Source organism: Dendronephthya gigantea, unplaced genomic scaffold (genome assembly GCF_004324835.1).
Source record: "Dendronephthya gigantea isolate DGI-Jeju-01 unplaced genomic scaffold, DenGig_1.0 000003F, whole genome shotgun sequence".
Lineage (NCBI taxonomy): Eukaryota > Metazoa > Cnidaria > Anthozoa > Malacalcyonacea > Nephtheidae > Dendronephthya > Dendronephthya gigantea.
This window is the reverse complement of record NW_021163013.1, coordinates 3,058,475-3,078,634: the sequence shown is the minus strand read 5'-3', so window position 1 is coordinate 3,078,634 and position 20,160 is coordinate 3,058,475. Positions and strand designations below refer to the sequence as shown.

The 20,160-nt window shown below is 38.4% G+C and overlaps 1 protein-coding gene, 1 long non-coding RNA gene and 17 other non-coding genes across 19 annotated transcripts; 18 read left to right on the top strand and 1 right to left on the bottom strand.

Annotated features, from left to right (window-relative positions):
• Positions 1-403: 403 nt before the first annotated feature.
• On the bottom strand, positions 404-1,016 carry LOC114540606. Its single transcript, XR_003689085.1, has 3 exons — positions 944-1,016; positions 612-680; positions 404-426 (listed from the first exon to the last, which is right to left on the bottom strand). It is a non-coding gene; the product is annotated as an uncharacterized LOC114540606 (long non-coding RNA).
• A 2,460-nt stretch (positions 1,017-3,476) lies between these two features.
• On the top strand, positions 3,477-3,549 carry Trnas-aga. Its single transcript has one exon. It is a non-coding gene; the product is annotated as a tRNA-Ser (tRNA).
• Positions 3,550-3,764: 215 nt separating this feature from the next.
• On the top strand, positions 3,765-3,837 carry Trnas-aga. Its single transcript has one exon. It is a non-coding gene; the product is annotated as a tRNA-Ser (tRNA).
• Positions 3,838-4,046: 209 nt separating this feature from the next.
• Trnas-aga lies at positions 4,047-4,119 on the top strand. The gene has a single exon. It is a non-coding gene; the product is annotated as a tRNA-Ser (tRNA).
• Positions 4,120-4,332: 213 nt separating this feature from the next.
• Trnas-aga lies at positions 4,333-4,405 on the top strand. The gene has a single exon. It is a non-coding gene; the product is annotated as a tRNA-Ser (tRNA).
• A 214-nt stretch (positions 4,406-4,619) lies between these two features.
• Trnas-aga lies at positions 4,620-4,692 on the top strand. Its single transcript has one exon. It is a non-coding gene; the product is annotated as a tRNA-Ser (tRNA).
• Positions 4,693-4,906: 214 nt separating this feature from the next.
• Positions 4,907-4,979, top strand: Trnas-aga. The gene has a single exon. It is a non-coding gene; the product is annotated as a tRNA-Ser (tRNA).
• A 205-nt stretch (positions 4,980-5,184) lies between these two features.
• Positions 5,185-5,257, top strand: Trnas-aga. Its single transcript has one exon. It is a non-coding gene; the product is annotated as a tRNA-Ser (tRNA).
• Positions 5,258-5,470: 213 nt separating this feature from the next.
• Trnas-aga lies at positions 5,471-5,543 on the top strand. The gene has a single exon. It is a non-coding gene; the product is annotated as a tRNA-Ser (tRNA).
• A 215-nt stretch (positions 5,544-5,758) lies between these two features.
• On the top strand, positions 5,759-5,831 carry Trnas-aga. Its single transcript has one exon. It is a non-coding gene; the product is annotated as a tRNA-Ser (tRNA).
• A 215-nt stretch (positions 5,832-6,046) lies between these two features.
• Positions 6,047-6,119, top strand: Trnas-aga. The gene has a single exon. It is a non-coding gene; the product is annotated as a tRNA-Ser (tRNA).
• Positions 6,120-6,332: 213 nt separating this feature from the next.
• On the top strand, positions 6,333-6,405 carry Trnas-aga. Its single transcript has one exon. It is a non-coding gene; the product is annotated as a tRNA-Ser (tRNA).
• Positions 6,406-6,621: 216 nt separating this feature from the next.
• Trnas-aga lies at positions 6,622-6,694 on the top strand. The gene has a single exon. It is a non-coding gene; the product is annotated as a tRNA-Ser (tRNA).
• Positions 6,695-6,908: 214 nt separating this feature from the next.
• Trnas-aga lies at positions 6,909-6,981 on the top strand. Its single transcript has one exon. It is a non-coding gene; the product is annotated as a tRNA-Ser (tRNA).
• A 212-nt stretch (positions 6,982-7,193) lies between these two features.
• Trnas-aga lies at positions 7,194-7,266 on the top strand. The gene has a single exon. It is a non-coding gene; the product is annotated as a tRNA-Ser (tRNA).
• Positions 7,267-7,482: 216 nt separating this feature from the next.
• On the top strand, positions 7,483-7,555 carry Trnas-aga. Its single transcript has one exon. It is a non-coding gene; the product is annotated as a tRNA-Ser (tRNA).
• Positions 7,556-8,356: 801 nt separating this feature from the next.
• Positions 8,357-8,429, top strand: Trnas-aga. Its single transcript has one exon. It is a non-coding gene; the product is annotated as a tRNA-Ser (tRNA).
• A 1,214-nt stretch (positions 8,430-9,643) lies between these two features.
• On the top strand, positions 9,644-9,716 carry Trnas-aga. Its single transcript has one exon. It is a non-coding gene; the product is annotated as a tRNA-Ser (tRNA).
• A 5,302-nt stretch (positions 9,717-15,018) lies between these two features.
• On the top strand, positions 15,019-19,481 carry LOC114540056 (zonadhesin-like). Its single transcript, XM_028560400.1, has 4 exons — positions 15,019-15,621; positions 18,285-18,350; positions 18,535-18,591; positions 19,455-19,481. The coding sequence occupies exons 1-4, from the start codon at positions 15,019-15,021 to the stop codon at positions 19,479-19,481; spliced, it is 753 nt and encodes a 250-aa protein (XP_028416201.1).
• Positions 19,482-20,160: the final 679 nt, after the last annotated feature.

Genomic DNA, 20,160 nt, shown 5'->3' with positions numbered 1-20,160 from the left:
GTCGAAGGCGCCAGACCTAAGACGAGTTAGTATTAAATATTCCACTATTCAAAATACATTTTTAAAATACTAGAAAATTTTGCTCTATCAAAGGCAATTTTCCATTACGTTCGTTCCTTCTGCGAGGGCGAACGCCCTCTAATTTTAGAATTCGTCACAACCACAATAGCAAACGTAATGGAAAACAGTCTTAAATTATACTTACGCTTTTCGTTTCTTCACAAGATCTGTTATGGTGTCATGCTTGTCGGACTCTGCGGCTGCAATGTTATGTCTTAAAATAAATAGTCATGTGAAAACTGAACGAACTGTTAACTGCATATATATATATAGTAATTATACACTGATGTCCAAACCTTAACTCCTCGAGCTGGAATGGATATTTAACATACTTGGCTTCTCAAGACAACGTCAACATTTTGGTTTCTTTGGGCATTATACATGGTAAATTACATATTGAGAAAGGATGTATGTACTGTAATGTACTGTTGATGCTCAGTAGTGTATATATAACAGTCAAAGTAGTACCAATTGAGCTGGTGTAATAAATGAACCAACAACTTATATGCTTACATCTACGCAAATAATGGTTGTTATGTTCCATAACTTACTTTCTCGCGTAATCAACACGTTCTGTTCTTCCTCTGTCCATAATTTCACCAAACTATCATCATATTCAACTGCAAAAGAACAGTATTAACTTATTTGATATCTACATTGTCGACGACTAGTCTTCTTAAATTTGTTTCACATTTTACAATTTCGCGTAGATACACACAACTCAGCTCAAATCAATAAGGCAAGTTATTTTTTCAAAATTGTCAACTGAAATCAAATAATTATACAGTGTACCTTCAAATACCCCAATTTAGACAAAAAGCTTAATACAGAATCAAGCCTAACAGTATATACTGTGCCTAGAAAGGTTTAAAGTATTACCGACCTGTTAACTTAGAAAAAACGTCTTGAAGTTGCTCCATTGCATTTTCCATAAGGTTGTTTGCCTTCCGTAATTTGGAGATAAACGAAGGCCCTGAAGCGAAATATCAATTCATATACATATTAGACAGTTTTGCAGTTCTGTGTCCAGTAAACTTTGTGAGAATTAAGAATATAATTGTTCCCCAAAATGATTGATAGCTAATGATATAATGTGAAAATTACGTATGACATTGGTTGTACCTTGTCTGCTCATGATACAGTACGATATCTGATAAATGCATGCGAAAAACTGAAATTTTTTAGTTTGCTTACTCTAAAGGTAGTTGCATGATTTTTAATAAGTAAATAAATATTCAATTTTAGAAAAATAACAGGCAAGATATTGATTTGGCAATTCCCGTGTTTCACTGTTACGGGCAAAAAGCTTCCTGTCAGGTTTATACGACTGTTACTAATGGACATTCATAGCATTAATAAATTATTTGGTATTGTTATGCATAGAAGATAGACATATGAAAAAAAATTTATTTATGGAGAAAACTACTGTACCGTTCGCCATGTTTCATGTCGATGAAACCTTTAGGGTATTCATGTCTACACACTCTGCCAAATACTCCCTTTTCGTCAAACAGCGCATTTCTTCCTTTTGATCGCAACATATTATTTACTTCCCAGATTTAAACTCATCACAGACCTTTAAAAAAGGCATATAAAATGTATGTTCCTTTCAGTAATTCAATTATCATACTGTACATGTAAACCCATTTAGTGTTTAACCGTGTAGCTTAATGCATATTAATACAAACAATTCATCAAAAACTTACCGCTGAGGCTTCTTGTGCATCTTTTGAATAGTCCAAAACAAATTCATCCACATGTTTTTGGTCTGCAAACATAATAGTACCATGTCTTGGTGGTAAAGAACTGTCCCAGCTGACTTCTTCCTTACTAGCCCGAAACACCATCCATCGATTCAATTACTAGATTTTGTGTTTCATTATCATTTCCATTCCACATGTAAAAGATAAGCATGACTGTGTGGTTGGTGCCTGATTGCAGTTATGAAATCATATATAAAAGATGTAAATGGTGTAAAACAAAACCAAGCCCATAAGGTTTACAGTACTGAGTACTGTGCACATACAGTATTTACATTTCAATTACTGCAGTTACTCTGATTGTCATCTTATTGTAACTTAAAATGTAGTCAATGTGTTCCCACTATAATTTTACTTATCTTATACTATACTGTCGACACAATTTTAGTTTACTTCCAGTTAAATGGTTATAAATGTAGTCCAGAAATTTTCCTTGAAGGTAAAAAAGTTGATAAGATGTTGCCTTTCTCAATAAAATGCATTGTTTGCAAATAGGTAACAAGGTACATACTGTAAATTAGAAAACACAAGTTTCCCATCATTTATACACTGTCCATTTCCTGACTTCCAAGCAATTCATTTGATCAATTCTTTGAAAATTTAGCAGGTTCCTCGAAGAATTCAAAACATCCTTATTTGAGTTGACCATTCAAAGTTCATACAGGTATTTTACTTTTCAACAATTCTGAATGGTTGGTACAGTAAAAGAGAAATTATGAACTTTTATGGAACTTTTCAAAATATCGAGGAAATTATCAAATGTATTGCTGAAATCTAGAAAAAAACAGATCAACATTTTTCAGAATGCTTCTAAAGACTACAGTACCTGTATTGCCCTAGCTGTAAAATTGTTCATGAGGAAATTAATTGGTTAAAAGACTATCACCTGAAGGCAAAGTGGGCAAATAGTTTCACACAGCTGATCATTTACTTCTTTCGTTGACTTTATCAAGTATTGATGGTATCTGTTACAACATAAAATTTTGGAAACATTAAATGAATCATGGCAATGTAGTTGCCAGTCTCAAAATGTCTCCTTGACATTTTTATCACTAGTGACTCATTCTATGAAGGCCGGATAGCACCATCTAAAGTACATGTACTAGCAGGCTTTGCAGACATTCTTTCGATTTGTTCAGTATTCTGAAATCCTGCATTTTTGAGATATTTAGCTTTACTGTAAACCAAAGATACAATGGATTTTGCAAGTACATAGTAGAATAGTGAGGATAGAACTCATACAGGTACTATATCAAGACTGTTACCGGAATTCATAGAGAGTAATTATTGAGTATTTTGTATATATCCTGTAATTATCTTTAAAAAAATGACTAAGATTAAAAAGGCGCCTACTAGGCGTTATGGTCGCGTCGTTCAAAGCGGCGTAGCCAGCCCAGCTATGCAAATTTTGTGTCGTAAATGTGTTCTTAATAATAATAATATATATATATATATATATATATATATATATATATATATATATATATATATTCTGCTTGCTCGGTTGGTCATTGGTCAATTGGTCAATTAAGAGCAAAAAAAAAGCACAAATATATATATCAACATTTGCAGAAGTAACTGCATAACGACATGTAAAAGGACGAAACTCCGCATTGTCAATAACAACTCAAGCAAAATCACAGTCGTTCCCAACTTGGCCTTGTAGCTCAGACGGTAGAGCATCGTTCTAGAAATGCGAAGGTCGCGGGTTCGATTCCCACCGCGGTCAAGTAGAATTTTCTGCTTGCCCGGTTGGTCATACTTGTAGAAGAACAAATACACCTTACATATATATCCACAAGTGAACACATGGCTCAATTGAGAGCAAAAAAAGTACAAAATATATATCAACATTTGCAGAAGTAACTGCATAACGACATGTAAAAGGACGAAACTCCGCATTGTCAATAACAACTTAAGCAAAATCACAGTCGTTCCCAACTTGGCCTTGTAGCTCAGACGGTAGAGCATCGTTCTAGAAATGCGAAGGTCGCGGGTTCGATTCCCACCGCGGTCAAGTAGAATTTTCTGCTTGCCCGGTTGGTCATACTTGTGCAGAAGAACAATACACCTTACATATATATCCACAAGTGAACACATGGCTCAATTGAGAAAAAAAGTACAAATATATCAACATTTGCAGAAGTAACTGCATAACGACATGTAAAAGGACGAAACTCCGCATTGTCAATAACAACTAAGCAAAATCACAGTCGTTCCCAACTTGGCCTTGTAGCTCAGACGGTAGAGCATCGTTCTAGAAATGCGAAGGTCGCGGGTTCGATTCCCACCGCGGTCAAGTAGAATTTTCTGCTTGCCCGGTTGGTCATACTTGTGCAGAAGAACAAATACACCTTACATATATATATCCACAAGTGAAACATGGCTCAATTGAGAGCAAAAGACAAAAATATATCAACATTTGCAGAAGTAACTGCATAACGACATGTAAAAGGACGAAACTCCGCATTGTCAATAACAACTTAAGCAAAATCACAGTCGTTCCCAACTTGGCCTTGTAGCTCAGACGGTAGAGCATCGTTCTAGAAATGCGAAGGTCGCGGGTTCGATTCCCACCGCGGTCAAGTAGAATTTTCTGCTTGCCCGGTTGGTCATACTTGTGCAGAAGAACAAATACACCTTACATATATATATCCACAAGTGAACACATGGCTCAATTGAGAGCAAAAAAACAAAATATATCAACATTTGCAGAAGTAACTGCATAACGACATGTAAAAGGACGAAACTCCGCATTGTCAATAACAACTTAAGCAAAATCACAGTCGTTCCCAACTTGGCCTTGTAGCTCAGACGGTAGAGCATCGTTCTAGAAATGCGAAGGTCGCGGGTTCGATTCCCACCGCGGTCAAGTAGAATTTTCTGCTTGCCCGGTTGGTCATACTTGTGCAGAAGAACAAATACACCTTACATATATATATCCACAAGTGAACACATGGCTCAATTGAGAGCAAAAAAAAGCAAAATATATCAACATTTGCAGAAGTAACTGCATAACGACATGTAAAAGGACGAAACTCCGCATTGTCAATAACAACTAAGCAAATCACAGTCGTTCCCAACTTGGCCTTGTAGCTCAGACGGTAGAGCATCGTTCTAGAAATGCGAAGGTCGCGGGTTCGATTCCCACCGCGGTCAAGTAGAATTTTCTGCTTGCCCGGTTGGTCATACTTGTGCAGAAGAACAAATACACCTTACATATATATCCACAAGTGAACACATGGCTCAGAGAAAAGTACAAATATATCAACATTTGCAGAAGTAACTGCATAACGACATGTAAAAGGACGAAACTCCGCATTGTCAATAACAACTTAAGCAAAATCACAGTCGTTCCCAACTTGGCCTTGTAGCTCAGACGGTAGAGCATCGTTCTAGAAATGCGAAGGTCGCGGGTTCGATTCCCACCGCGGTCAAGTAGAATTTTCTGCTTGCCCGGTTGGTCATACTTGTGCAGAAGAACAAATACACCTTACATATATATATCCACAAGTGAACACATGGCTCAATTGAGAGCAAAAAGCAAAAAATATATCAACATTTGCAGAAGTAACTGCATAACGACATGTAAAAGGACGAAACTCCGCATTGTCAATAACAACTAAGCAAATCACAGTCGTTCCCAACTTGGCCTTGTAGCTCAGACGGTAGAGCATCGTTCTAGAAATGCGAAGGTCGCGGGTTCGATTCCCACCGCGGTCAAGTAGAATTTTCTGCTTGCCCGGTTGGTATACTTGTGCAGAAGAACAAATACACCTTACATATATATATCCACAAGTGAACACATGGCTCAATTGAGAGCAAAAAAAGTACAAATATATCAACATTTGCAGAAGTAACTGCATAACGACATGTAAAAGGACGAAACTCCGCATTGTCAATAACAACTTAAGCAAAATCACAGTCGTTCCCAACTTGGCCTTGTAGCTCAGACGGTAGAGCATCGTTCTAGAAATGCGAAGGTCGCGGGTTCGATTCCCACCGCGGTCAAGTAGAATTTTCTGCTTGCCCGGTTGGTCATACTTGTGCAGAAGAACAAATACACCTTACATATATATATCCACAAGTGAACACATGGCTCAATTGAGAGCAAAAAGCACAAAAATATATCAACATTTGCAGAAGTAACTGCATAACGACATGTAAAAGGACGAAACTCCGCATTGTCAATAACAACTAAGCAAAATCACAGTCGTTCCCAACTTGGCCTTGTAGCTCAGACGGTAGAGCATCGTTCTAGAAATGCGAAGGTCGCGGGTTCGATTCCCACCGCGGTCAAGTAGAATTTTCTGCTTGCCCGGTTGGTCATACTTGTGCAGAAGAACAAATACACCTTACATATATATATCCACAAGTGAACACATGGCTCAATTGAGAGCAAAAGCACAAAATATATCAACATTTGCAGAAGTAACTGCATAACGACATGTAAAAGGACGAAACTCCGCATTGTCAATAACAACTTAAGAAAATCACAGTCGTTCCCAACTTGGCCTTGTAGCTCAGACGGTAGAGCATCGTTCTAGAAATGCGAAGGTCGCGGGTTCGATTCCCACCGCGGTCAAGTAGAATTTTCTGCTTGCCCGGTTGGTCATACTTGTGCAGAAGAACAAACACCTTACATATATATATCCACAAGTGAACACATGGCTCAATTGAGAGCAAAAAAAAAGTACAAATATATCAACATTTGCAGAAGTAACTGCATAACGACATGTAAAAGGACGAAACTCCGCATTGTCAATAACAACTTAAGCAAAATCACAGTCGTTCCCAACTTGGCCTTGTAGCTCAGACGGTAGAGCATCGTTCTAGAAATGCGAAGGTCGCGGGTTCGATTCCCACCGCGGTCAAGTAGAATTTTCTGCTTGCCCGGTTGGTCATACTTGTGCAGAAGAACAAATACACCTTACATATATATATCCACAAGTGAACACATGGCTCAATTGAGAGCAAAAAAAGTACAAATATATCAACATTTGCAGAAGTAACTGCATAACGACATGTAAAAGGACGAAACTCCGCATTGTCAATAACAACTAAGCAAATCACAGTCGTTCCCAACTTGGCCTTGTAGCTCAGACGGTAGAGCATCGTTCTAGAAATGCGAAGGTCGCGGGTTCGATTCCCACCGCGGTCAAGTAGAATTTTCTGCTTGCCCGGTTGGTATACTTGTGCAGAAGAACAAAACACCTTACATATATATATCCACAAGTGAACACATGGCTCAATTGAGAGCAAAAAGTACAAATATATATCAACATTTGCAGAAGTAACTGCATAACGACATGTAAAAGGACGAAACTCCGCATTGTCAATAACAACTAAGCAAATCACAGTCGTTCCCAACTTGGCCTTGTAGCTCAGACGGTAGAGCATCGTTCTAGAAATGCGAAGGTCGCGGGTTCGATTCCCACCGCGGTCAAGTAGAATTTTCTGCTTGCCCGGTTGGTCATACTTGTGCAGAAGAACAAATACACCTTACATATATATATCCACAAGTGAACACATGGCTCAATTGAGAGCAAAAAAAGTACAAATATATCAACATTTGCAGAAGTAACTGCATAACGACATGTAAAAGGACGAAACTCCGCATTGTCAATAACAACTTAAGCAAAATCACAGTCGTTCCCAACTTGGCCTTGTAGCTCAGACGGTAGAGCATCGTTCTAGAAATGCGAAGGTCGCGGGTTCGATTCCCACCGCGGTCAAGTAGAATTTTCTGCTTGCCCGGTTGGTCATACTTGTGCAGAAGAACAAACACACCTTACATATATATATCCACAAGTGAACACATGGCTCAATTGAAGCAAAAAAAAAGCACAAATATAATCAACATTTGCAGAAGTAACTGCATAACGACATGTAAAAGGACGAAAACTCCGCATTGTCAATAACAACTCAAGCAAAATCACAGTCGTTCCCAACTTGGCCTTGTAGCTCAGACGGTAGAGCATCGTTCTAGAAATGCGAAGGTCGCGGGTTCGATTCCACCGCGGTCAAGTAGAATTTTCTGCTTGCCCGGTTGGTCATACTTGTGTAGAAGAACAAACACACCTTACATATATATATCCACAAGTGAAACATGGCTCAATTAAGAGCAAAAAAAAAACACAAATATATATATCAACATTTGCAGAAGTAACTGCATAACGACATGTAAAAGGACGAACTCCGCATTGTCAATAACAACTCAAGCAAAATCACAGTCGTTCCAACTTGGCCTTGTAGCTCAGACGGTAGAGCATCGTTCAGAATGCGAAGGTCGCGGGTTCGATTCCCACCGCGGTCAAGTAGAATTTTCTGCTTGCCCGGTTGGTCATACTTGTGTAGAAGAACAAACACACCTTACATATATATATCCACAAGTGAAACATGGCTCAATTAAAGCAAAAAAAAAAAGCACAAATATATAACAACATTTGCAGAAGTAACTGCATAACGACATGTAAAAGGACGAAACTCCGCATTGTCAATAACAACTCAAGCAAAATCACAGTCGTTCCCAACTTGGCCTTGTAGCTCAGACGGTAGAGCATCGTTCTAGAAATGCGAAGGTCGCGGGTTCGATTCCCACCGCGGTCAAGTAGAATTTTCTGCTTGCCCGGTTGGTCATACTTGTGTAGAAGAACAAACACACCTTACATACAGTAGGAGGCAAAAGTTTGAGTCCAGTCGTTGTAGAATTCCAGTATTAAATCCTGGCAGCGTATTCGAGTTAAGACATGCGTGCTAGTGTTTCAGTACTGTAAACTATATTAATTGCACACTGTTTTGGTCCTAATGATCTAAATTATAACAAAATAAAGTTCTCATTCCTTTACACTGCCCAAGATGGGTGGGAAAAAGGGCAAAGTGATGGTGCACAAGGACAAATAGTTGCATTAAGTATTGAAGGATTCTTTCCTCGTAAGGTCGCAGAAAAAGTGAGAATTTAAAAAGGTTGTATGCAACTAACCTTGGACGGTTCGAAGAAACTAAATCCTACTCAAGCAAACTTTTAGCTGCTTTGGTCATGCTCGGTTTGGCAATATTGAAAGATATAATAGGATCCTAATTAAAGAAAAGTATCATCCAATTCTTCAAGGACATGGAATTTCATCTGGTACAAAGATGATCGCACGTCTAACTACATGATAATCACCCTAAGCACATGCACACTCTATGTGCCAGAAATCTTTTAGAAGCAAACTCATTCTGGTGATCTCGTTGTCATGGCTTTCCACCTCATATTCCAGATCTAAAACCTATGGAGCACTTGTAGAACCGTTTTAACCGGAAGAGGGCGAGGCACAGACCCGCCAGCCAGGCTGACTTGAGGCAAGTGGTCAACGAATGCTGGCAAGGTATTGAACGTGTGACATTAAAAAACCTATGGAATCTATGCGAGCAAGAATAAAGGTCATTTCAAGAGCAAAAAGAGGGAACTAAGCAATGACATGTAAATGCATGTTTGCACATTAAAATACGTAAAAATGAATATCATAACATCTCATAGTTGTTGTACAGCATGTATTTTTCTGTTTACTTATTTACTTTTTTCTAGTTCACTTATCGGTAAGGTTTTCTGTAGGATATTAATATATGCTGCTAAAACAATGAAATACAGTCACTGGACTCAAACTTTTGCCTCCTACTGTATATATATCCACAAGTGAAACATGGCTCAATTAAGAGCAAAAAAAAAGCACAAATATATATATCAACATTTGCAGAAGTAACTGCATAACGACATGTAAAAGGACGAAACTCCGCATTGTCAATAACAACTCAAGCAAAATCACAGTCGTTCCCAACTTGGCCTTGTAGCTCAGACGGTAGAGCATCGTTCTAGAAATGCGAAGGTCGCGGGTTCGATTCCCACCGCGGTCAAGTAGAATTTTCTGCTTGCCCGGTTGGTCATACTTGTGTAGAAGAACAAACACACCTTACATATATATATATATATATATATATATATATATATGTACGCGACGCGACTAACTAGCAACTTACCTGTGCGCAGGTTCCCGATTAGGGTGATATGGCCTGCAGCTAGCGACGCTGGGGGTCGACCCAAGAGGAAGATATAAAAAAAATAGGTACGAAATGCGTACATGTGGGTAGCCTGTAAAACGTTATTAACTGCGATAAAGCTGCTATAGTGGCAAGTAAATATCAACTGATGAAATAAAATATTATTTTCTAGTCTTATGTTCTAATGCCATAGACAAGGGAATAAACGCCCTATAGTTAGCTGGTTGAATACAGTTATAACGAAGTCAATTTGTTTGTCACATTTTTAAGTCACTTGGCAAAAAAGCCGAGTCTATTGACGAAGAAGATTTAAGGGATATGTTAATTGGTTTAGAGATCGAAATTTACAGTAATTTATGATTCAAGAAATAAAACAACTGTTGAACTGGTAAATTTGTACAAAATATCAGATAAAAATGCTTAAAACTAGGTGGTTCTTTTGGCCCATGGAACTATATAAAGGCTGCAATAGATACAATATTACTGGTGCTAGTTTAAAAGATTTGTAAAATAACAAGACGCCTGTTCTGGCGTTAACTCCGGCACACGTGCCAGTCTTTAATATAGAGCTTCTGAACATAAACAATACAGATCATATTCGCATTAAATGCCTTACGAAGGTAAATGTTCGATCGCGAAATTCAGCAGCACATCCTACTTTAAAAAGTATAGAAGTTCAATTGTTCGAAAATGTAAACAAACCGCATGATACATTCGCTTTGCCTTACACTTAGCCTTTGGAATTCGCGCTTTAATATAATTATATTATATCTTCAATCCTGTGCAAACTACGACGTGTCAACGCGCCCATACACGACCACATCATCTTGTTAAACGGCGAAATAGCAGCGATATTATTAAAATAGGACCAGAATCTACATGTATTAAATATATTCTTACTCCAATTCTATCTAAACTTAATCGAAGAGCATGAAAACAACGGTTTATTTGTTCCTCTTGAAGGAATTGCCGTATCATGCGAGCGAAATCGAATCGCGCATCGGAAAATTAGCCAAAGCTGTGCACCACAACTTTTAGGAGATAAGACTGGGACGTAGATAAATACAGTCAAATACACAGTTTAATTACTAGAATGTTTCGCGCCGTTTCAGACTTGCGACGACGAAAAATAAAAAAAAACAAAAAAAAAACAAAACGAAACCGTGGCGAATTTTCAACTTTGTCGCTGACGCCGGAGTAATTATATTGTTTTGTTAAGATAAGCTGATTCTTAGATAGATAAGTTATGGGTGGACAATGAATTATGTAGGATACAAGAGGTAATATGATTTTCAAATTATTGTTTTTAGCTCGCCTGCACTTTAGTGCAAGAGAGCTATTGCTATAGTCTTGGCGTCCGCGTCCCCGTCCCCGTCCCCGTCCCCGTCCCCGTCCCCCGTCCCGTCCCCGTCCCCCCCGTCCCCGTCCCCGTCCCCGTCCCCGTCCCGTCCCGTCCCCGTCCCCGTCCCGTCCCCGTCCCCGTCCCCGTCCCTCCCGTCCCCGTCCCCGTCCCCGTCCCCGTCCCGTCCCCGTCCCCGTCCCCGTCCCCGTCCCCGTCCCCGTCCCCGTCCCGTCCGTCCCCGTCCCCGTCCCGTCCCCGTCCCCGTCCCCGTCCCCGTCCGCGTCCAGACTACATGATAAGTAGAATGTTAAGATGCCACTTATATTTTCCCATTATTTTCAACTTATCTACTTAAGGAGTCTATTTGTTGCAAAAGAACCATTTACCAGGGGGGAGTGAACATTATACAACAAAAATAATGATAAGGTCAATGTTAAAATGCTATATTTTTCTATACTTTGGCTTTACATCAGAGGAATCATTATCAATATAAGTCATCAATATGCATTGTGACTATTTAGTGCCATTTGGTACACATTTATACAATAATAAAGAGAGTTTTGCTCAAAATTATCAAATGATAAGGTGAATGTTAAGCTAATTAGCATAATGATAAGGTCAATGTTAAGATGTTATATTTTTTAAATATTATGGCTTTGCATCAGAAGATTCATCATAAATATAGCTCATTGATATGTCTTGTGACTATATGGTGACATTTAGTACACATTTACACAAAAATAATGGGAATTTTGTTCAAAATTATCAAATGATAAGGTGAATGTTAAGCTAATTAGCATAATGATAAGGTCAATGTTAAGATGCTATATTTTTTAAATATTATGGCTTTACATCAGAGGAATCATCATAAATATAAGTCATCGATATGCATTGTGACTATTCAGTGCCATTTGGTACACATTTATACAATAATAAAGAGAGCTTTGCTCAAAATTATCAAATGATAAGGCAAATGTTAAGCTTATCAGCATCATGATAAGGTCAATGTTAGAGTTATCCAGAGTTATCACGCTCATTACGATTTTCAGGGCTATTGTGTAGCCCTGTTTTTTTAGTTCAAAGTTGTAGCTGAATCATATTTAACGAAAGTATTTGTACAACCCTAAGCCAAATGAGAAACTTTCAAATATTTTCACCTGTATGCTACCATTTGTTTGTATTGTACATGTACAATTATAAATTATGAGATTGTGTTGTGACATGCCGTATCAAAATTCAATCGCTTAATATAGAAATCATTCAGGGAGTGAATATATATAAAACATAGTCCAACGTTAAAGTTTAAAGAATATTGTCAGATAATTCGCAATTACAAGCTTTAGCACATAAGTATTTATAAGTAGAAAGCCGATAGGCTCGGAATGCAAAGGCAAATGGCAACGCATGTGACATATATTTGCATATTATTTATGTAGATACACATGCAAATATATTATTAAAGCCAGTTAAATTGTAGACAGGACCCTTTGAACTACCTATAAGATTTATGTACATACTTTTTCGTTGTTTGATGCATAATCCTTTTTTGTGTAGATATAAAAATCCAATCTTTTTTATTTCATAAAGCTACGCGCACACACGAAGATTTTAGTCTGCCGATTCCTGTCTAGATTGTCTAGATGGAAGTTTTATGTTTATGTGGATAAATGTGGCGACTGGCGATCTATACACGCGCGAGGCGCGAGCGCCGCGAGAAGGAAAACATGTCTGGGCAGTCTGGGCATTGGCAAGGGCTGCCTATTGGTCTAAACCTGAATGGGCGCCCGGCTAAAGCAGGGACTTTTGCCTGGTCCGTTAACTTACCTGTTGATATCGCGTGCGCGGATTGCGAGAAACGGAAGAAATATTGGTCACAAATAAAACTAATGTAATTCCGAGGCCAGTTTTGGCCAGTAATTCTGAGGTCACAACTAATATCTGAAGTTTGTGCTTAATATTACCTTCCAACGCGGATTTTAGCCTTATAATTTGTAACGAAAAGATCGGTAATTTGTGCTTCATACAGATACCTTTCATACAGAGTTTAGCCTTATTCTAGACAAACAGTGCAGGCGAGCGTTAGGTGATTTCAGCACCTCTCTGGTTTAAAATTGTTTTTGTTGAGGGTATTGATATATTATTGTGTATTAGTAATAATGCTATATGATACGGTATGACACGGTACTGATGATATTGTATGATACTATATGATGCTATATTATACGATATGACATAATATGATGCACTATGATACAATATGATACAGTATGATATAGTATGATGCAATTTGATGCAGTGTGACACGGTATGATACGGTATGATATATATAGTACGATATATATGATGCAATATGATACGGTGTGATATAGTATGATGCTTAATGTTATGATATGATACAATAGATGTTTAAAAAAGGGTGTTGTATGTATATTGGTGTATACTGAACATGGAATTATTACCTCAAAGTCTGTGTTGGGGATAGTGGGTTTACGTGTCAATTATGGTTGTGTGTGGACTTCCGAGGCTTAAGTGTGTTTTGGTCGTGGGTTGTACTTCATGTAGTATGGTTGGTTATAATTGTTAAAGTTTCATTTTATCACCGTAGTCACTACTCTAGTCATGAATTAATACCATTATGGTTGAAGTGTTTTGCATTTTTGGCGAGGAATTACAGAATTACAGTGCAATATCGTCATCTGTGGGTAGAAAACTACCCCGGTGTAGCAGTCTCAATACTCCCCCGGTCTCAACATTTCTCTATTACAATGCGCATGCGCACGGCAGAGGTGTTGCGTAACAGACATTCCTCGTGGTCTGAGATCTCCCCTTCTACTTCGCTGCTCGTCTGCGCTACAACTTCTATCGAAAGTCGTTTGAAACACTTGCAATTTTGCGTTTAATGTTAAAAAATGGCGCCACATGAGGAACCTAGAAGTGTTGAACCTCAAAAGTTGACTAGAAAAGAACGTCTCGCTGAGCAAAGCGAGAAATGTGAGCGCATTGTGCACTACCTGCGCCATGGAAAGCATCAAGCTGGTTTGTCGAAGAACCAGCAGCGTGTTGTTCGTGGTCAAGCTAAGAACTATGTTCTGGATGAGACAAGTAAGTATTCATATAGTATTGAATCTAAAGTTAAGTTATGAGTTATTGGTTATGAGTTATTAGTGTAACTAGAACAGTCAAATGATATCGCCATTCTGATTCACTCACGCTCGTACTGGCGTAGTATCAAGCTCAATAACCTTAGGGGGTTAATCAGTCAATTTTCCTGATAGATTATTATAAAATATAGAATATGGGTGAATGTTTTATGGGCTAAGTCTGGGTTGAATGATTGAAAATAGACTTGGAGTTTCAGCTTATAAATATACTTGCTCATTTTGTTTACATTGCATTGTTTATGACTCTCGCTGGCTTTTATAGATAGTTGTAAAAGGTTGGGTACTTTGCAGTTTGTTGCAAGACTTTTTATACAATACACTGACTTTTTCTACTGTAGACTGGATATTACTATAAAAAAGAGCTTGTCAGGTGTTTGTAAAAAAAGAATAAGTTGGATGCACTGGAGCACATTAGAGATTAATAGGCTATATTACAATTCATTTCAGATAATGAGCTACATTACACTGGTGGGGAAGTTGGGATCCGAAAGAAGGTTGTCCTTAGCTTGGAAGAAATTTCGGAAATATTGCATCATCACCATGCATAGCAATGCTATGGGAGGACATAGTGGTGTCAATGCTACATTGAACAAAATTTCAAATTTTTATTGTTGGAATGGAATGAAAGAGGATGTCCAAGAATATGTAAGTTTAGATGAGTGTAACAGTTGTTACAATTCGAGCCCTGATGACTGATGGCCCCACATCACCAGCCAATAACACCACACCATTGACTGATGGCCCCACATCACCATCCGATAGCACCACACTACAGACTGATGGCCCCACACCACCAACTGATAACACCACACCATTGACTGATGGCCCCACATCACCAGCCGATAACACCACACTACAGACTGATGGCCCCACCCCACCAACCGATAACACCACACCATTGACTGATGGCCCCACATCACCATCCGATAACACCACACTACAGACTGATGGCCCCACACCACCAACCGATAACACCACACCATTGACTGATGGCCCCACATCACCATCCGATAACACCACACTACAGACTGATGGCCCCACACCACCAACCGATAACACCACACCATTGACTGATGGCCCCACATCACCAGCCGATAACACCACACCACAGACTGATGGCCCCACCCCACCAACCGATAACACCACACCATTGACTGGTGACACCACTCCACCAACTGGTAACCCCATGTCACCAAAAGAGGACAACATGCCGCTAACCAACAAAGTGTCAAATGGTAAAAGCACCAAGTCAAAAAAAGTTCGTAACACCAAGTTTAAAAAAGGTCGAAATTGCGACGTTTTGCAATGTGCTGCAAATGCTAATCCTAGAAAGCTGGCTTTAACAATAATGCAGCAAAATTACTGGCTGACTGATGAACATATCGACCACATACAATGGTTAATATCCAGGCAGTTCCCAGCAGTAACAGGTCTTCACTCGGTATTGGCATGAAAGGATTTATTCAGATTTTTAATTCAGGAGGAACACATTGGGTGACCGTCACCAACATTGGGTGTGAAGAGAACAAAATTAAAGTTTACGACTCACTTTATCGAGAAATGTCATCAAATGACAAAATGAAATTGGCAGCCCTGCTCAGCACCACCTTCTCTGAAATGGTCATTTAATGGCCGAGAATGCAGAAACAAGACGGCACATCAGATTGTGGTCTTTTTGCTACTGCAGTTGCAGTAACTTTGTGCAATGATCAGAATCCAAGTGAGCAAAGCTATGATCAAAGTGTTATGAGAGAATACTTAGCCATGTGCATCATGTGTGATGAATTGGCTTTGTTTCCATCAACATGGTCAAACATTTTGTTTAACGAGAGATTTGAAGAGTCCGAAGAACTATTCTGCCATTGCAGGATGCCATATGCAGAAGGTCAATTTATGAAAATACCTGTTTTCATTGCATGAACTGTAAATAGTTTAGTAAAGCGCAAGTTTGTGAATATTATATATATTTGTAAATATTATATATTTGTAAATAACATATATTTGTAAATATTATATATTTGTAGATTTAAGTAAATTGATGTAAAATTAACTTATTTTAATGATCATTGATGGAAATGCAATATAGTTCTGAAGTGATTTGAAAAAATAGTAATTGCAGATACCCCAGACTGGGGAGCATTCAGACCAGATGCAGTACTCCCCAATCTGAGTAAAAGTTCAATAAAAGTTTAAAATGATGAAGGCACAATAGTTATGGTAAGGCTGTTAAATATCATATTATTTCCTAAAAATATGATCGCTTTATATTTTTCAAAAGATAATTCAGATTGAACAGTATAGACACTGATCTGAATGTTTTCCAGTCTGAGGTATCCCCAGTTATAAACTTTATTGCGATAAATCAGACTGGGGAGTATTGAGACTGGTCTGAAAACATGCTTCCTAGTCTGAAGTATCCCCTGTTATAAACTTTTATTGGGATAACTCAGACTGGGGAGTATTGAAACTAGTCTAAATGCTCCCCAGCCTGGTGCCTCTTCTCTTATAATTTTATCACACTACTTTTAATATTCCTGTTATGTCAGTAAGAATTTATAAAAACAGAGGATACTCCCGACTGGGGAGAATTCAGACCAGTGTCTATACTGTCTGTCTGTCCAGTCTGAATTATGTCTTTTAAAAAATATAAAGAAGTGATCACATTTTTTAAGAAATAATATGATATTTAGCAGACTCACCACATGTAATACTGAAGTGCCTTCATTAGAATACTTTTAAAGTCTTTTTTTTGCTAATAAACAGAAATATAGACAGGGATAACTCAGACTGGGGAGCGTTCAGGCTAGCTAGCTACGTGCCCAGCGGTCCGCTGTTTACGCACATGCGCAGATAGTCAAAGGGGATAACTCAGACTGGGGGAATGCCGAGACCGTGACATCGGTCCTAAAAGCTTCCGTGGGTCGATGTTCGGCGATGCATCAACCGTTAGTGTTTCAATCGTGAATAGGGTTATCAATTTGAGGTAGTCAAGGTTTTTGAGGTTTGTATGTATTTTGAAGTTTTATAATAAGCTTGTAAAACGTGCATATAATTGTGAATGTAAGGTTGTAGGTATATAGATATCATTATTTAGTTGGTGTTTGAATTATCATCGGTAATTCGAAGTCGATGTGGACGTTGTCATGCGTTTGAACTACTATAATTATATACAGCATATGGATTGTACATTATATTACATTAGGATTGTTGGACGTGACTATATTACCCGTGACCATGTTCATGTGGTTTGATTTGAAAAGTGTATTTAATCCGTGTGGTAGAACATTTAGGTTTTGTTCAGGCTTCTGGTCACATTTATGGCCTAATTCTGCTAAGGACATTTTTTATAATTTAATGTCAGCAGGATGCCCAGGATGCCAGATTTGAGGCGACTGGTTAAGGTCATGTAGTTTTGTTGTTTTCACAGGAGAGTGCCGCAAGGTTTGCTTGTCATGTGTTTCTTGCATGTTCTCACTTGTAACCCAATGTGTCACAGTAAGCTCCTTGGTTTTTTATATCCACTCTGGTGTTTTCAAGTTGGTATTCAGACATAATCTCTGTGTTCAGGGTGGTGTGGAGGTTTTTGGCTTGTGTTGGTTAGGTTTGGGGTTGATGGAAGACTTGGGTGACTTGGGTGACTTGGGTTATGGGATGTTGTTATGTTTGGTTAGTGTTGTGTCTGGTATTAAGTTTTGCTGTGATAAGCGTGTCTCTCAGGTTAGTATTGCGTTCGTAGGTTACAATTAGAGGTTCTTGCCATAGACTCCTCAGTGTGGGGTCATTCTCCAATATGTTCCAGTGTTTACGTAATATGTTTGCAATGTATTTTGTGTTTGTGTTGTATGGAATGGAGAAAATTAGGCGGCTTGTGTTTTTCTGGTTTTGTTTCCTATTGAGTAGGTCTGTTTGAGTGTATTGTAGGGCTTTGTTGAAGTAAGTGGTGATGGTGTCATGGTCATATCCGCGATGGATCAGTGCAATCAGGAGGTGGTTTAGTCGTTGTTGTGATTTGTTGTTGTCTGTAATTATGCGTCTGTATCGTAGTGCCTGACTGTAGATGACTGCATTCTTGCATGTGGTGGGGTGAAATGAGCTTTTGTGTAGTAGAAGGGTTTTGTCAGTTGGTTTAATGTACAGGTCTGATTCCAGTTTGTTGTTTTTGTTTTTGTAGATAGTTGTGTCAAGGAAGTTGACAGATTCCTTAGAGAAGGAAAAGTCAAATTTGATGGTAGGATGAAAATTGTTTATGTATTTAAGGAATTTTTCAGTTTGTCAGTGCTATGAGTCCAATTTGCAAATATTTCATTTATAAATGTTATCCATTCAATAGGTATAAGATTTTCAGGAGCTTGTTGGAGGAGCTCCTGCTCCAGTGCTGCCATGAATATGTTTGCATAGGTAGGTGCCATTGGTGATCCCATAACAGTGCCGTGAATTTGTAAGAAGTGTTCGTTGTTAAAAGCAAAGGCGTTCTTCTAAAGTACAAGGGATAGGATGTCATGAACTAGTTTCTCCATTTCAGGGGTAATTGTGTTGATTTCTTTCAACATGTCTATACAGGCTTCGATGCCTTGATAATTAGGTATGTTGGTATAGAGACTTCTTACGTCAATAGTAATAAGTATGAACTTGTCTGGTAGTGTGTTATTCTGAGCAAATATCCGGCATAGAAAGTTTGTAGTGTCCGAGACATATGATGGTATGTGTTGTAGAAGTGGTTTGAGTAGATGGTCAGCATATTAATTGAGAAAGCTCGACTGTAGGTCCACCACAACCGGAGATAATAGGTCGACCTGGAATGTTAGTTTTGTGTATTTTGGGTAAAAGGTATAGTTTTGGTGTCCTAGCTTGATTGTCAGTTGTGAGATATTTAAATGTTGTGTTGTCAATGGCCCTAGATTTGTGAAGTTTGTGTGCTAGGGTTTTGGTTTCAGTTAAAATTTCAGGGGTCGGGTCATGTGTTAGTTTCTGGTAGTGTTTCGCATTATGAAGTTGTCTATATGCCTCAGTATGATAATCTTCCATTGGCCATATCACAATGGCTCCTCCTTTGTCTGCTGGTTTGATTATTATATCATTATCCTTTTTCAGATCATGGATGGTTTTGAGGCTTTGTGAGGATATGTTGGTTTTTGTAGTTTGTTTTTGTGTTCCAAATTCAGTTTTGAGATCGTAGAGTACATTTGATATGTATTCTAACAGGTTGCTGTTGTCGGGGTTTGGTGCTGTGAAGTTACTGGGTAGTTTAAATGGATGTTTTTTAGTGCCCTTTCTGTTTCTGAAGAAATATTTATTGTACATGCTTTTTTTATATTTCAGAAAAGAGTCATATATGGTCTTGTATGGTGTGTGTTTGGGTGTCGGGACAAAGGTAAGACCTTTCGACAGGGTTTTTTGTGCTTCATGTGAGATGGGTTTGTTAGAGAGGTTGACAATAGTATTGTGTTGGGAGTTATATTTGAGTTTTTTATGTAGTTTATTTTTGCTTTTGTGTCTGTTGTTATTTGTATTCCGCTGTGTTTTCAAATATTTTAGGATGTTTCGTTTGTTGTAATTGTTTGTGTCTGTGTTGAGTTTTAGTGGTTTTTTCGTTATTTGTGGTGTGTGGGTTTGTTGCGTCTTAGAAAATCCAGGATTTGTTGTTGTGTGTTGTAGTTCAAGTGAGATGGAATGTTTATGTGAGGTGCTGATTGTTGCTGATTGTTGTTTTGTTGATGGGTTTGGTGTCTGTTGTTATTAAGTTGTCTATAGTGGGTTGGTATTCGAAGTTGTGGTGTTCTTGTTACTGTTGTTGTGC